Genomic DNA, 18,218 nt, shown 5'->3' with positions numbered 1-18,218 from the left:
ACAGACTTAACCAAGAAAAATAAACAATGAATATGAGGTCAAGGTCAGATGAACCATGCTAGGCAGACATGTACAGCTTACAATCCTTCTGTGCGACTAGTATAGTTGATCTATTGCATATGGTTTAAGAAAAACAGACCAAACACATAAACTTACCACTGAGAAATTAACTGAAAATGAGGTCATGATCAATTAACTGAGACTGACATATACCTCATAAAATATTTCCAAATATAGTAGACCCTGTTGGTTGGAATGAGGTTATCCTATTACTCTTAATTAGAGATAAATTTTCTTTACACAAAAATTTTACTTTTTTTTCTAGTAGTGACTGAACCATGAAAATGAGGTCAAGGATAATGGACATGTGACAGATGGAAACTTCATTACAGAAAGCATCTATATATAAAGTATGAAGCAACCAGGTGTTCCACCCTCTAAAACACCCTCTAAAATATAAAGCTTTTATGATGTAAGCTAAAGCGGTATCCGTAGTGCATTTGCCCAAATGTCTAGGCTGCTTTAATGACCATTTAGTTTTATGTTGAAAGTCTTTAAGATACAAGTATCACATAAACTTAAGATTTTTAAAGATCCATGACAATGACATCAAGGTCTGATAAAATCTCTGGTAGACTTGTACACCTTACAATTATTCTATACACCAAATAAAGTTTGATCTATTGCTTTTGGTCAAAGCACAAAAAATTAACATTGACCAATGAACCCTAAAGAAAAGGTCACGGTCAGATGATGCCAGCCTGACTGATATTTTCGTCTAACAATCATTCCTCCAACACATATAGCTAACCTACTATTTAAAGTACTTAAAGTTCAGTGGAAAAATGCATGAAAATTTGAACCAGAAGTGAGTTGGACAGATTTGCATAGCACAAACCAAACATTGACTAATTGTTACTATGAAAATGAGGTCAAGGTCAGAGTTAACCTGCCTGACTGACATGCACCCTTTACAATCATTTCATACACTACATTGTAGTTGGCCTACTGCTTATTGCGTCTGAGAGACCAATTTAATAACACAACTTCAACCTTGATCACTCATCCATTTGTTCCACTTTGGAAGGTGCAGTTAAGAGTCTCACAGACAGGTACATGTACTGACTGAATATGTAAATAAGTTTTGAGATTCATCCCAAAAGGTTTTTTTTAAGAATAGATATCTCTGCATATGAACTTCTGAAAATAAGGATATCAGTTGACTTGCTTAAAAATAACATACATGAGGTATGCTTATGTAAGATTTGCTTATTGTTGAAGCATGTGAAGATGGCCTATATATGTAATCATTTGGTCTCTGGTAATGTTGATGAAGTTGTCTCACTAGCAATCATTCCACAAATTCTTATCTTTATACAGTGACAGTGTGGGTATTAAAAGGTATACAATTCCTTTATTGTACAAGTAAAAATTAATATTGAAACCCTGATCATGCTGATATACATAAAGTTCATCCAATTCAAGAGCAGTATAAACAGACACATATATGCTGCGCAGCTGCTGTACATGTTTGATAAGTAATACAATGGATCAAATAAAGGGATTAATTTCAGTTTCCACCATGATCAGCTGATTTTTTTTTATATTGATTTCTTCATCTGTAATGTAAAGGGAGACAATTCAAATTATTTTAGGAGAGTTTAAAAGAACACACTATAAAACCCTGAAATTAAGGCAAATGGTATTTCATCTTCAAATAGTCATTCAGAGATGTTCTAAATTGACTAAGGATTAATTTTTATTAAGGATATTTAATCTTTACAATCAATACAGATATCATAGAGATTCAAGATTAACAAGTAAACATGTGTTGACCTTAGTAACAAAGCAGTTTACCACCTCTATGACCTTGTTGACTTTTACCCAATAACCCACTTCATTTTGTACATACACAAGTGTATGAAATATAATAAACATATAATGTACAAAGTGCCTGTACACAGTCAGGAACATCTAGCCTTTGTTAGGCTTGTTTGTTATGGGTTTTTTTTTTTGTCATTTAAATGTATTTTTTTAAATACATTTTGAAATAAGAGTTGCATCCTTTTTGCTGAACAAGTTTATATTATTGTTTAAGGACCAGGTCAGTTGAAGCTGTCTCGGAGTGGTATAATTTTCATGTGTCAAAGACCAATTAGTGGCATTGGCTGTGTTATGCTCATCATTGCTCATTGGTCAAGTTGTTGTCTCTATACCACATTCTGTATTCCCACTCTCAATTCTACATTAAACATGTTATATAAAACTTTATGAAAAAAAAAGATATCTGTCATAAATACTGTTATTTTAATATATATACAACTCTTCAAGTAACAAGTAACAATTAGTTTTCAAGCTTAGTTATCAATTGATATGGTATTTCAAATTTAGATGCCACAAGAGTGATGGGTACAGATTCTCCTCCAGGTTGCTGTATGTATACTTTTGTCTCTAAATCATTCAATGATATCTGGCCTAAACTTATATCAGAATTCTCAATATGAATTACACTAGGCATGCTAGGCATTGGAGGTTCTTCTTCATCAGGAGGAACTAAACTTTTTGGATAGTCAGAAAGTCTAAACTTTTTGCTTGGTGCCACTCCATGACTGTGAATCTTGAGCAAATGTTCTTTTAACTTATCATACCTTGTCGTTGCAAAGTTACAAACTTCATGAAATTTACATTTATGTGGTCGCACATCAGTGTGAAGTAATGCATGTCTGTTTAAATTCTTTTTCAATGAAAAACTTTGCCCACATATTTCACATTGATGGGGTTTCTCCTGAGTATGTGTAAGTCTATGATATTTCAAACTCTGCTTTTTTATTGACTGGAATTTACAATTTGGATATTCACATTTATATGTGTCTCCTGTATGAATGAGTTTATGTGCTTTTAATTGACTTTTGTGAGCGGTTGCAAATCCACAAACATCACACAGATGATCTTTTGTTTCACTATGAGTGGCCATGTGGCATTTAAGTGCATGTTTCCACTTGAATCCAGTTTGACAAATTTCACAGATAAAAGGTTTAACAGTTAAATGTTTTGGAAGATGGACATTTAACTGAGCTCGTGTTTTATATTTACTGTCACAATAAATACAATGAAACGGATTTGGTGGTTTATGAATTAGGATATGTTCAAGCAGTGAGTCTGAATTTTCTGCTTCAAAATCACAAAAACTGCAAATATTTTCAGCATGTAGATGTTCTTGAATGTGTGTTTGTAAAACTTTGTATTTATAAGATGAAAAATCACAGCGATCACATTTATATTCTTTAATATCGCTTCCTTCAAGGCGGTCTCTATCATTCTGATGAGCTTTTGTATGTCTATTATATTGATATGATGAGTTTGTAGAATATGGACATTCATCGCAGTTGTGCCATATATTTTCAAGCTTTGGCTGATTTGGGGAAGATTCATCTCCTGTTTCATCAACCACAAGAGCATCAGAATCTGATTCAGCATCATCTAAAAATTTTGATGGTTTCTTTCCTCTATTTTTTCGTGAAGGAAATCTGCCCTCTGTCTGTTCAATGTAAGTTCCTTTTCTGTTTTTCAATGCTTCAGTATTTTCAAATTTTATGCGTTTACAATTTGTATCTTCATGACTTTCTTCATGGATGTGCTTGTTTTTTGATTCAGCATGTTCAGGTGCTTTTGCTGTTGGATTTTCTTCTACCTTATCAGTTTCACCTTTTCCTTTCATTTGATTTTGTTCAATAAGGGCATTAAGTTTAGCATGTTCTGGTAGTGGTGGGCGGCCTCTTTTTCTGTGTGTTACTCCAAGTAATGAAATATTTTTCTTGACGTCCTTTTTCCTGTCCAGAAGAAATGCACCTGATTTTTTAATAAGTTTCTTGTATTTTGCTGCTGTTTGTATTTTACTATTTTTCACTTTTGGTCGACCCTCTACATAGTCTATATTAAAATGTTCAAGATTTCGAACTTGCTTTTTTTTGCACCAAAGGTCAAAAACTGAGTCAATATCACATGTCTGAACAGATTTATTTTCTAAAAATGTAAATAGCGGTTCTGTCTGAGTTTGAACAGGTGTAGTTTTAGCTATTGTTATGTCGGCATCTAATTGTTTGCCAGATTCAAATGTATTGCAAAATTCCAAAACTTTTTCTATTTGCATTATTTTTGCAATTTCTACAACCTGAACGAGGCAATCAGAGTCTAATGTGATGTTGCTGCTGTACATATAATCAAGTACTAACGACACGGCCGTTGTAAATCCTTGGTTATCACAATCACCGTCAATGTGTATTTCAATAACTTGTGGGATTTTCTGTGAAAATGCCCTCGGGTGATCCTGACCCTGTCCTAAGAACGCACCGAAATAGGGGCTGGTTGCTGCTAGCACATTTGAATGTGCATAGAATTGTTCTTTTCCAACTCGCAAAATCACATCACAGAAAATTCGTGCCTTTCTCTGGTCATTTAATAGTTGTATGACAGACTTATATTGGTTCTCACAGGAGAATGTTTGAGCTTTGGCAACAGTCGCCATCTTGCTAGGATACTTTTTCGAATTTGATTGGTTATAACGGATTTTGCCGTATAAAAATATGTTAAAATAATTTCAAAAAGTAAATAAGACCTACTTTTATTTTTATCTGATTTCAAAAGTCTTGATTTTTCTCCCTTCTTTGAAAATAGATATTTATTCAAAGTGACCGCTCCTGCAACCGGAAGTAACTGTGAAAAATGTAAACAAAGAAGAAAAATACTATGCACTAGTACATGTATAATACAGCTGCAGCTGTCATTCAAACATTTAATAAAATGCCTTTGAAGAGATTAGACTGCAATGGTTGTCATTCAGAAGAAATACAGGACGAGCTGTTAGCAGATGATTCAGATGCCTTTGACAATAGGAGCTCAAGTTTAACCCTAGAAATAGGCTTGGGAGACATAAATGAAGAACCATGTAATAAATCAAACATATTTCATAACAATTAACCTATCAATCCATAATCTTTTTGTTTAAGTTTTACAGATTTTTTCCCCATAAATTTAGAAAATTAAGAAGATCTGCCAATACACCTCACAGTCGCAGGCACTTGTTTTAATCCATTGGAAGAACCACTATCAACATATATTTACGAACTCGTAAATATATGTTGATAGTGGTTCTTCCAATGGATAGACAAGTGCCTGTGCTCACAGTTTTTCCCGGCTGACCTGAGAAACTGTACCGTTTGAACTATTGACTTCACACGTACAGCAATCACTTTTCTATTGTGGTGTCAGTAATTTTGTATCATGACATCAACATTTTTCGGGAACCTGTATGATGTCCAAAATAATGGCAGACAAATAGAGATAGGGTATTTCCTGTGCCAGAAAATCTGACAGCTTGATGTCTGACATCAATTGCCCAACAATGATGACATTCGATATATATATCTAAGTGACACCGTTATAACCTTTACATGTGGTACCCATTGAAGAAAAATATTACAGTTTTAAATATCACGTCTGTCTCCAGGTCTGTTTGTCTTGGTTACAAGGCAGTGCGTATAACGACTGAGATTTAGAAAAACTTTCTTAGCTAAGTATACGGCTTACAGCTCACTTAGTCATGTTAGTACAAATGTATCTACCACATTTTCTAAGGGAAGCAATCCTGTCACAATGATAGAGAATAATTTTTCTTTTTATTTTCTATAGCTACACCATCAAGTCCAGGATGTGTATCAATAGAGAGTAATAGAGAAAGTGTGGGATATGTAAACTTTGAAGTTATATCTGCTGAAAGAATCAAAGATGGCAATTCTACTTATGTGGTAGGTTAATTATAAAATATATTATTATACCCCCACTTTGAAAAAAAAGGGGGGGTATACTGTTTTACCTAGATGTCTGTCTGTCAGTCAGTCCGTCCCATGAAACTCTCGTCACATTTTTTTCAGGAACTACAATACAAGGATTTCTGAAATTTGGTTTCAGGGTTTATCTAAGTCAGCTATACCGTGTGATGTGTTTTCAGATTGATCACTTGACAACTTCCTGTTAACCGAACACTTGTATGATTTTACACATGAAAGCCAAGTTTAAAATTTTCTTCACATTTTTCTCAGGAACTACAATACAAGGATTTCTGAAATTTGGTTTCAGGGTTTATCTTAGTCAGCTATACCTTGTGATGCGTTTTCAGATTGATCACTTGACAACTTCCTGTTTACCGAACACTTGTATGATTTTACACATGATAGCCAAGTTGAAAATTTTCGTCACATTTTTCTCAGGAACTACAATACAAGGATTTCTGAAATTTGGTTTCAATGTTTATCTAAGTCAGCTATACCGTGTGATGCGTTTTCAGATTGATCACTTGACATCTTCCTGTTTACGGAACACTTGTATGATTTTACACATATGATAGCCAAGTTTAAAATTTTCGTCACATTTTTCTCAGGAACTACAATACAAGGATTTCTGAAATTTGGTTTCAGGGTTTATCTAAGTCGGCTATACTGTCATGACCGTGTGATGTGTTTTCAGATTGATCACTTGACAACTTCCTGTTTACCGAACACTTGTATGATTTTACACATGATAGCCAAGTTTAAAATTTTTCGTCACATTTTTCTCTGGAACTACAATACAAGGATTTCTGAAATTTGGTTTCAGGGTTTATCTAAGTCAGCAGTGAGTATACCGTGTGATGCGTTTTCAGATTGATCACTTGACAACTTCCTGTTTACCGAACACTTGTATGATTTTACACATGATAGCCAAGTTTAAAATTTTTCGTCACATTTTTCTCAGGAACTACAATACAAGGATTTCTGAAATTTGGTTTCAGAATTTATATAAGTCAGCTATACTGTGTGATGCGTTTTCAGATTCATCAGTCGACAACTTCCTGTTTACCGAACACTTTCGTATTTTTACACTATTAATATTATCCACTTGCGGCAGGGGTATCATCAGTGAGCAGTAGCTCAGAGTTTTACTTGTTTGTTTGTTTGTTGATATTACTTTCATGGACCTTGGCAAAATCATGGTTGCTAGTTTTAAAGGGTTTAGTATGCTTAAGGTGGTACCCAACACTTTTACTAAAATTAATTTGGCTCGTTTAATTTTCATAAAATTTTGCAAAAGTATTTACTTTTACCCTATAACAAAAATTTAAAGATTTCAAAAATTTTGAACCAACTGTTTTGTCAGAAAAATTACACTGGTTATATAGCAATTTGACAAACACCAATTTTGATCATTGAGAAGCTTTATATTACCTTAACAACACAACGTAATTAAAACGTTTAGCTGATTTTACAGAGTTATCTCCCTGTAGTGTTAGGTACCACCTTAAATACCTTGAAAGAACCACTGACATTCAGCAGGAAAACTAACAAACTTTTAAAATTGAGATTGAAGTCAAATGCTTGTGACATCCATGCAGGGTTCAAATATACAACCATAGAGTTGACATACATTGTACATGTACATTTATTATAGATTACTGAACAAATAAGACTTCTGAGGTTCCTACATGAATACATACTCTAGTATATAATTATTGAAAATATTGAAAATTTCAAAAAATTGCCAAATTTCAAAAATTACCAACTTTTACAACAAAACACATGTCTGCAACATTTAAAAATAAACCTTCAAAAGCAACAATTGTTAAAAAGTTTACATGTTTGTTAAATATCTGGGAAGTATTTAATTACGGACAAAACTTATATATACACGTATGAGACTAAGAACTGTATATACAAAGTGTCTTTAATAATAAAAACCCTTTGTATAAATGTTGTTTAATTACATGTATACATGTACATAGCACACAGTTATATTGCTTACATTAAAGAAAAAAAACATATTTTTATTCCAAACATGGTGTATTAATTAATTGTAATAGGAGGTTAATAAAAAAAAATTATTGTTTAGATTTCCATTTGTAAACATAAATTATTGTAATTCCCAGAAAAGTAACTTTTTTTCAATTATTTGCTTTTTGTGATTTAAAGATATACATCAGAAAAAATAAACATGATATGTAAAGCTTAATTTGTTTTTAAAAAACATTAACAAAAATGTATATTTTTATTTTACAGATATATCAAATTTTAATTTCTGGACATGGAATAGAAAAAACACCAGGTATTTTACACAAAAGATACTCTGATTTTGAAAAGTTTAATGTGAAGCTGAGGAAAAAGTTTCCAGAAATAATGGACAGTGTGTCATTTCCTGGAAAAGTATTAGTTGGTAATTTCAAAAATGAAACCATTGCTAAGAGAAGCAGAGCTTTTGAACAATATCTGAATCATTTAATGGGACTGAATGAGATCAGATTTTCTCGAGAAACAAAGGAATTTTTCTATGAAACTGAAATCAGTAACGCAAATGAAATGATTGATTCTAAGAATTATTCAGAAGCAATAACATTGTTGGAGAAATGTCTGCCAGTGCAAGAAAAGCTAATTGGAACCACCCACGTTGATGTTATCAAAACCTTATGTGCTTTAGTGGTCTGTTATCAGGCGCTGAAAGACTCTGAAAGAGCTTTGAAGTATTCTACAATAGGACTCTCCTGTATGGAGGACACAAAGGACAACACTTATTATCTCCCCTTATTACACACATCCATCTATTTACATTGGATGCTGGGTAAAGAAAAAACTCATTTAGAAGCCAAGCTTGGGGAATTGAGAGACCAAGGAATTGCCACAGAAACAAATACAAATTTGTTAGACACAGTGGTCAAGGAAATCAAGAGTTGATGATGTCAACTAAAAATCAAATTACACAAAATGTTCTGTGATAAGGCATATGATTGGTTAAATTGGTGCTTAATAGGATTGTGTATATTTACAGGAGATTTCTGTTGCTGTATTTCAAATTTCAGAAATCTTAAAAGTATAAAATAGTCACAAGTTCAAAGTTATGCACCTTCATATTTCATAAATTGTCAAAAATAAGATGATATTATAGTTAATATATACATATTTGCTTTGTGAATGAAATGTAATTTATATAATTATATACTTTAAATATGCCAGACATATTCTGATTTGATTGAATCTCATACATAAATTTATAATGAAAATTGTGAATATTTTTTATCCTAACTTTTAACAAGTGGCAATATATCTTTTTACCTGTATTTTACTGGTAATTAAGAACAAGCAATTAAGGGGAGTCCATATATAACAGGCTATTATTTGAACTTGGAATTATTTTTGACTATGGAATTTGCTTCTTATTATTAAATTTTTTAATAAATTCCATGTTTTGTTTTGTACTGAAGTGTTCTGTGCTGCGCACAACACTTTCTATTTCAAAGAAAATAGTATATTCTCAATAGAATGTACTGTGCCGCACACAACGCTATGTTACCAAAACACATTGTATGGAAAGTGTTATTAACCACTCAACAGATTATGATACCAAATAAACATGAAATTCAATATAAATTTTAAACACAAGAAATCAAGCAAATTCCATAATTAAAAATAATTCCAAGTTCAATTAATAGCCTTTTATATACAGTTTCACATTTTCACTGTATTTTTTTGTGATTTTGACTTGGGTGTGTAGATTAGTATAAGATCTTTGAAACTCAGAACAGAAATTACTCTGCTGGTGTTCCAGAAGTAAATGAGGTTAAATATTGCTATTCTTTTGGTTTAATTTGTTAACAACATGAAGATTTTCTCATACTATAATCATGTTAATTAAGTTGTCAAAATTCAATAGTTCTATTTGAAATCTCTGATACATGTAAATAGAAAGATTTTTTTTTTACATGAACTGCTAATTGTTATCTCCCTTTAAACTATATTATACATTATTATCTCCCCTTGATTAAAACTTTTAGATTTGACATTGTTGAGCTAGATTTACAAATTGAATCATTGAACTTATTTTGTACACTTATCATATACAAATTTGTATTTTTTTTAGATACATGTAGCTATATGCTAGGTAAGATGTTAATGTCAGCATAATCAAATGGTTGTAGATCTAAGTAAGTCAGTTATATTCCAGAAATTTTGGGATTGTCTTTTTGTATGATTTTTTCTTTTTTAAATTTTGTAATATTTGTATTGGTTTGATGTGTTGTCTCCTGATTACTAGTCAGTTGTAAGGTTTGATAACAAAGATCATATATTTTATATACACAAACTATTAGTAAATTTTGTAATAAAATCACTAAATATTGGAATTACTGATAATAAATTAGATCTGTTGTTTACCTAATGTGACCCTCAACAAATCTATGTAACACAAGACTCTGACCTAATTCAAAGGTGGATTTAGGGGAGGGGGGGGGGGCAGGGGAACTGGGCCCCCTCTTTTGGGGTTAAAAATTTGGTTGCTTATTTAGGGAATCACTGGAGTGGGCCCCCTCTTAGGCAGTCAAAGGGCCCCCACTTATGAAAATTTCTAGATCTGCCAGTGTAATTTCTGAGTTTAGTTTAGCTAAACTATGAAAAGATAGGTTGTTTATGAAAAATTGATATATATGAAAAGTCAAAGATACTGCGGCGAAGCCAAGGTTGACAATGCCTTTTCAAGGGGTTCCAATCTGCTCTATCACCCTCTCATCTATGTGTTATTTAATTTATTATACTGAATGTCCTATCATTACTGGCATGGCTTTTACAGATTACTTTTATTTTAAAAGTATTTTCTATGACGTCACGTTCATAACAACGTTACGGGCATTAGAAAAAAACAACAAAAGTCAAGCAAGATGTTTTATTTTATTTATTTTAACAGTCGATAATAAAATTTGAACCAAAACGTAGAACTTAAGCATTGTATTTAATTCCTTGATATTAATTCAATTCATTGTTCTTTGAATTAGTCTGATTGGTCTAGACGAGAGGGTAACATTAAAAAAAATTGTCACCCGCTCAGCCATGTGATAAAGTAAATTGACACCCTCGTCAAAGCCAATCAAAATATGGCATTTTAACATGAAGTATAATAAATTGACAATAATAAATGTTAAAAAAGAAGTGCATAGGCCTAGGTCTGTATAAAACATAAAATACTGAATTTACAATTTAACTTTACTTGTATTATCTGCTTGTTATAAGTTTGTTTATCAGATCTAGATAGTTGTTATTGGGATGTTTTTCTTATTATCATGATTATTATTACTATATTTGATAGTTTGGAGTGCATATATATTTATTAAGTTGTTTCAAGAATACTCATGTAACAGTCAGACTGTTAAATTTACAAATCAGTATTGATTCCACTTCAATGAAGCACACCTCAGGGAGTCTGGGTGCGGGATTTTCTCACTTTGATGAGGACCCTTTGGTGGGCTTCTGCTGTTTTCTGCTCTTTGGTTAGATTGTTGCCTCTTTGACACATTCCCCATTTCCATCTCTCTGTCTGTAACTTATTTATATCATTTTTTTTATCAGAAACTATTTTAATAGTGTTATAATTAGGTAACAATATTTTTGTAATGTAACACATGTGATATGGTTGAAATACTGTAAATTCAGAAATAATTGCGAGGTTTTTATCATTGGGAATAATGCGACAGAGTTGTAAATGCAATAATTAAAACTTTTTAATATACTACGCTATACATTTTTCTGTAAATTTTTAGTACATTAAGATCATTTTTAAAAACTTGACATTTTTGTTGTTTCCATGGCAACAGCAGCCATTTTTAAATTTTTAAAGTCAAAAGTCTCATTTATACATGCCAGTTTACAGTAATATTAAGTTTCATTAAGTTTGGAGCATTTTGAAAATATTTGACATTTTTGCAGTTTCCATGGCAACGCTGGCCATTTGGAAAATTCTAACTTCAAAAGTCTCCTGCAGACTTGACAGTGAACAATCCTATTCAGTTTCATCAATTTTGGAGCATTTTGAAATTTTTGACATTTTGATTTGTTCTTATGACAACAGAGACTATTCCCAAAATTTAATGTTATATACCACATTGGTACACGGGAGCGAACAAACCACCAAAGTTTCAATCAATTTGATCTACCATGAAAGTAAATGCTACTTTTAGGGTTTTGGATCATTTTGACCTGTTTTGCATTGTTTCCATGGTAACGGCAGATATTTTCGAAATTCCAACGCCATTTTCCTCATCTACCAATGTTGCTCATCGCTACTGTGAAATTTTATCAATTTTGGAGCATTTCCATATTTTTGATATTTTTGGTGTAGTACCCATGGCAACATAGCAGTTCCAATGATTGCCAAAATCATCCCAAACCAGTATATAGTGGGCACCTACACTGTATCAAAATCTGAAGATTTTAAGCTTAAGCATTCTCAAACATACTCCAAAATTATATTTTTTCACAATTTTCCTGTTTCCATGGTAATGGCAGCCATTTTTTTTAATTCCAAAGTTGCACTGTAACTGGAAAGTCAGGGTTACTTGTTATAGTGCACCGTCATTCAGATTGGTTCCTTTGGCTCTGAGAAAGCTGGCGGACAAAATTAGGTGGAAGAAAAATATGTCACCCGACATTGTCGATCGGGTGACATAATTATCAAAGAAACCTATGACAATTTTGCTGCAATTGGTACCAACTTCATTTAAACCCAACTTTGAATGACAATGAATGACATAATATTTTTTTAAATGATATTCTTATACAACTTGAAAAAAAGTTTTGCAACACCTTGCTGTACTTGTATCAAAATTGATGGGGTCCAGTTGGTAAATGTTTAAAATGATGTTTTAAAGGATGCTTTATTGTTCAAAGAAAAATGCTTAAAAAAATATTTTCATTGTTTAGGGCAAGGGAAATGTAAGTATCTCTTGCTATGTCATTACTTATGCCATCAGATTTACCACTTGAACAGTTTTGTGTGTTGTTTGCATCTTTGAATTAGTCTATGTGCAAAATATTATTGTTACTTTCAATTTTTATCCCTTCACTCAAAGTTGAGAACATTGTAGTATTCTGAAATATAAATACATGCAATAGCATATGGTCTCAAATAATAGACTGTTGTCAACTTGTCAAGCACTAAGTTAATTCAATGTGTAAATTATTTTTAATCTATTTTTTTCACTGTTTTCATAACAAATTATGTGTTAAACATTATTGTGTAGAGGAAGGGAATATTTATTATTTGTTATCTCCCCTTTTCTATAAAGAGCTTTGTAATATTTGTTATGTAGTACTTACTGTACTGAGCCACAATTATGATCAAATAAACAAAAATAGTATTTACTCAGAGTTGTTTTTTTACATGTATGCCATAAAAAAATAGTCATAACCAATAGGAGCTTATATATCTCACCTGATAGTTCATTCCTTCAAATCCTACTGATTTGAGCGGGAGTCTCATGAACAAATGGTGAAATTTTCTTAAATCCCCTGCTTGAAGGTTAGCTACAACATGAGAGTAAAGTATCTCCTGCATTCAGATATTTCCCCTACAGACAATAGCAGGAACAACCTTTCTGTCCGCACTGTTGTGTATTATTAATCTGATCCTAAGAGCATGTCTAAGCAGCCATTATATATGCCTTATGTTAGGAACCAAGATTTTCAGGCAACATAATCCAATAGAGAATTGAGTAAATGCTAAAATTATAGTTTTTTGAAGACCTACAAAACTTATAAACAGAATAAAATACCATCCTTGTCAAACTACAAAGAAGTTTATGAAAGTTGGAGGATATTTCATTATCCTCTTGAACAATGTTATCCAGCTGAATATTTAGTTTAGGATCTTTTATCAGGACACGCACCATTGAATCGTCACCACTCTCGTCTTTGGCATTGCTGGTTTTCCTGAACTTTTCGTTGGCAAAGAAACTGGTTGTGTGCATGTTCTCTGCCTCAAACTCTGATTTATGAGTTTTGAACAGCGGTATACTACTGTTCCTTTATTTGTTGAAGTCAGTTGTTTTATATGAGGCATTTCATTTCACCACCAATCTCTTTTTTCACTACAATGGCCAGTTGTTCTGTAATTAGTTTCTTTTCATTAGTCTTGTAATTTGTAGTTTATTTTTGTCGAATTGTCAGCGTGAATAATAAGACCAATGAAAAAACTTCTTCTGCTTTTATATCTTTCACAATATTTCCAAGGTTTTTTCTTTCTCTCGAAATGGCTGTTACCTTACACAAGGTATGGCATTGTTTATGAGTTCTTGAAGCCAGCAGATTAATGTAAGCTGCAAATGGTAAAAACAGCCACCTCTTAGATGTTATCTGGTTTGGTATCATTAAAAGGAAGATGCAAAAGTCTGTTCGGATCTGCCTTGATTTGTCCTGGTCCACAATGCTAAAATACAAGAATGCGTAACTATGCTTCAACCTTACGATGTTCTTCGGCATTTTCGTGGTGGGTTAGTGTATATGAAGGAAGTTTATCTGTGTACACGGTGAGCTTAAGGTAAAACAAGTAGTCATTAGACTTCTCTTTGACAGTCCATTTAAATGTCATAAATTCTTGTTTTTGAACTTGATAGTTTGGACCCTGACAAGCATGAGCTGGCATTAGTAATAACTCGCTTTTTCCATTACTGCATCTGACAAGGACAGCATTATGCATGTCTTTTAAACTGGCAGTAAAAACTGTTCACTGCTTGTGTTCCTCATCATCTCAACCCCATGATAATAGTTATCAAAGGTACCAGGATTATAATTTAGTAAGTTTCGTCTACATAAGACTCATCAGTGACGCTCGAATCAAAATATTTATAAAACCAAACAAGTTGAAGAGCATTGTGGATCCGAAATTCCAAAAAGTTGTGCCAAATACGGCTAAGGTAATCTATGCCTGGGATATGAAAATCCTTAGTTTTTTAAAAAAAAATCAAAGTTTTGTAAACAGGAAATTTATGAAAATGACCACATTATTGATATTCATGTCAACACCGAAGTGTTGACTACTGGGCTGGTGATACCCTCGGGGACGAAACGTCCACCAGCAGAGGCATCGACCCAGTGGTGTTAATAGTTATCAAAGATACCAGGATTATAATTTAGTACGCAAGACGCGCGTTTCGTCTACATAAGACTCATCAGTGACTTTATGATGAACATGAAGTTTCACTATAAGGAAATGTCTATACCAAGCCAGAAATTTGACAGCTGCTTTCCATTTGTTTGATGTGTTTCAGCTTTTGATATTACTATTTGATAAATAACTTTCCGTTTTGGATTTACATTGGAGGTCATTATTTTTGATATTTTACTTTTTATTGCTAAGAAAATCATTATTTTCAGGAACATATCCGATATCATCTGTGAAACGGTTATTCCATTACGGTCAACCAACTCGTGATGGCTACCGTAAAATTTTCGAATGGATGATTTCAACTTCGCCATTTGGAACTCTTAATTTAATAGCTTCATTGTGAGCAGCAACGCTCTATCAAGGAAATCATGCTATCGTATCAATTGGGAGATAAATACACCTTTTGCAGGCGCTGCTGTAATTTTGCGTCTTAGAAATGGGAAGTTCATAATTGTGAAGCTGAAATCATCTCTTTAGTCGCTAAGTTTTGTTTTCAATCGATCCTCATTGTCAATTTCTAGATGTTTGTAAAGATATGAGGCCGACATAAATGTTTCTGTTGTATTCTTTATCTCTAGTTCGATAGGATAGATGCGTTCAACATAGTCACCAAATTGTGAATTATTTGTTGAGAGAACATCATCTATATAGCAAAAAGTAAAGTTAAAGGATATATCTAACTTCTTATCTTTCTTCCGTCTTGTATGAAGTCAGCCTCATAATAATAAAGAAACAAGTCGACAAGAAGAGGTGCACAATCGGTTCCCATTGGAATGACGACAGTCTGTCGAAAAACACGCCCTCAGAGTAATCATTTACAAAGTAGGATTTGTCCCTCTCTAAGGCAAGATACTTGCATCTACGCTGGCCATTCTTTTTCGTGAAACATAGCAATATCAACTCTTTTAATTTGTCTTTTAGTTTGGTACGCGGAATACTTGTGAAAAGTGTAGAAAAGTCAAATGTTTTAATATTATTATAAGATGAAAGAGTCTTTGATTGTATGTACTCTTAAAGATCTTTGGATTTTTTAGTATCCATATCTGATTCATGCCACCTCTAGAATAGACAGTTACATAGTAAATTTGAAACCCGGCTTTGATTGCTGATAAAATAGATGTTTATTATTTAGAAAGAGGTTTCGTGGAACACTTGGAAGACCCAGCAATATACCGTTGTGTGTAAGGATACTTATGTAGTTTAGGTTTCTAATACAGTGATGGAAGATCCAGTTCTCCATCTTCAAATTCAAAAGAATATATAACTGTTACAGATCTATGCTTATCCAGGATTTTTTCTTTAGTAAGCGTCGTGAGGGTATATGTTGAGTTTCCAAGTGAATTGTCAATACCTTATTCATTTATCAACCAGTTCATGTAATGAGGTTTACACACAAAAACAATGTTGTTAGGGGCTTTATCTGCGTGGACAACAACATTTTTTGTCATGGAGGTAGGACAAGTGTTTTGCAACATTTTGTTCAACCCAATTTTTTCCTTTAAAATGGCCTGTACCAAGTCAGGAATATGGCCATTGTTATATTACAGTTCGTTTCTGTGTGTATTCCATTTTAATGTTGTGTCGTTTGTTTCTCTTATTTTTTAGTGTAAATTCACATTGCGATAAGAGGTGTCACGGTAATTGTCTATCTAATTCATGTATTTGGTTTTGATGTTATATTTGTTATTCTCTTGGGATTTTGTCTGATGCTCTGTCCGTTTCTGTGTGTGTAAAATTTTAGTGTTATGTCGTTGTTCTCCTCTGATATTTAAAGCGTTCCCCTCGGTTTTAGTTTGTTACCCCGATTTTGTTTTTTGTCCATGGATTTATGAGTTTTGAACATCGGTATACTACTGTTGCCTTTATTGGGTCTTTTAAGATTGACGTTGAATGTGTATTGATAGACACATCCAGATTCTTAATTATGATTTGTATTAACGACCTCACAGACCTAATCTACTAGGAAAGAGTATCTACGTCTACCTCCTCGCGCTTAGCTCGTTGCCTGGCACAATCCTTGACTGTATCCATCAGTATTTTGAAGTTGTTTTTCCAGTTGAAAGATTTGTGACTAAGTGAGCAAAGCATTTCTTCATTTTGTGTAAGTGCTTGCAAAGGAGTCATTGGCAGATGATAAGCTGTACCGACGATAATTAACGCAAATCAGATTTGATCGTATTTTCAAGACTAGTACGGTGTTTGACGACCGTAGCGAATGTGATGCCTGATTAGAATAAAATAAATGGTCTCTGATTACTTCTAAAATTGACAGGAAATGCGCCAATGTCGCTATTTGTATCGAATCTTTGTAAGATCTAAATGCTACTTCACAAACGACTTACAACAAATATCAATATTGCAAAGCGCAGAATATCTTTGTAAAGGTTTATTATAAAAGAAGAGTTCTTTCCGTTGAAATTCATCTCGTTTAATATTATAATATAAGCACCCAAATCATTCAATATATCTCCCAGTTGATACAATATTTTATAGCTTTTATTTTCGATCACAATGTGCTTGAAATGCGGTTGCTGCTTCCAATGAATCAATTTAACCAATATCATTTCCCAGTGGTGAAGTTTAGATTATCCCATCGAAAAATTGTATGGCCGTAATTACGGGACAGTTAAATTTTACAGAATATCTGTTTCAAAAATTGTCGTACATGATTTATTTACACGAGTAACATGACCGGTGCCACGTGTGGATCAGGATCAACTTATGAAAAAATAAGTCAATTCGTGAGTACAGACGTCTCATATAAGACAACGTTTTTCATAAATTCATGTGTACATTCATACTTTCATCCAGATTTGTAGCGGGGATCGTGCTGCTGTCTTTAGTTTTCTTTTCAGTGTTTTATGTACTTTTTTTTATTTGTTCGTCGTTTTGAAACGAAGTCAGTATTTGATTAAATAGTTTTATAATGTAATTACAAAGTCAATAATGTTTCTAAAATTCAAATGTTCGAATGTTCACCAAACTGTCTGTAAGGTTGAATTGCTCTAATACTAGTATTCAATAATTCGTCACACGGACACGTGATCGTATAGAAGTATAACTGTTCAGTCCTGATGGAGTACATTCTGATCTTAAGTGCATGAGTTCCAGCCTACCTACGAGGGGAGAAGATACCTTGGCGGAATTTTCTCCTATCGGAATCTATCTATCAGAATATATCTGCTGTTCGAGTCCAAATCTGAATCGTA

At 32.9% G+C, this 18,218-nt stretch overlaps 2 protein-coding genes across 2 annotated transcripts; one reads left to right on the top strand and one right to left on the bottom strand.

Moving 5' to 3' along the window:
* Positions 1-2,288: 2,288 nt before the first annotated feature.
* On the bottom strand, positions 2,289-4,561 carry LOC134722104 (zinc finger protein ZFP2-like). The gene has a single exon (XM_063585593.1). The coding sequence runs from the start codon at positions 4,523-4,525 to the stop codon at positions 2,345-2,347; it is 2,181 nt and encodes a 726-aa protein (XP_063441663.1). The 5' UTR covers positions 4,526-4,561; the 3' UTR covers positions 2,289-2,344.
* Positions 4,562-4,653: 92 nt separating this feature from the next.
* LOC134722105 (sorting nexin-21-like) lies at positions 4,654-10,301 on the top strand. The gene is made up of 3 exons (XM_063585594.1): positions 4,654-4,945; positions 5,689-5,804; positions 8,088-10,301. Exons 1-3 carry the CDS (start codon positions 4,759-4,761, stop codon positions 8,754-8,756), a joined length of 972 nt encoding a protein of 323 aa, XP_063441664.1. The 5' UTR covers positions 4,654-4,758; the 3' UTR covers positions 8,757-10,301.
* Positions 10,302-18,218: the final 7,917 nt, after the last annotated feature.

This window comes from Mytilus trossulus, chromosome 6 (assembly GCF_036588685.1).
Source record: "Mytilus trossulus isolate FHL-02 chromosome 6, PNRI_Mtr1.1.1.hap1, whole genome shotgun sequence".
In the NCBI taxonomy this organism is placed as follows: Eukaryota; Metazoa; Mollusca; class Bivalvia; order Mytilida; family Mytilidae; genus Mytilus; species Mytilus trossulus.
Note: the sequence above shows the minus strand (reverse complement) of the source record. Positions and strands in the feature narration are given on the sequence as shown.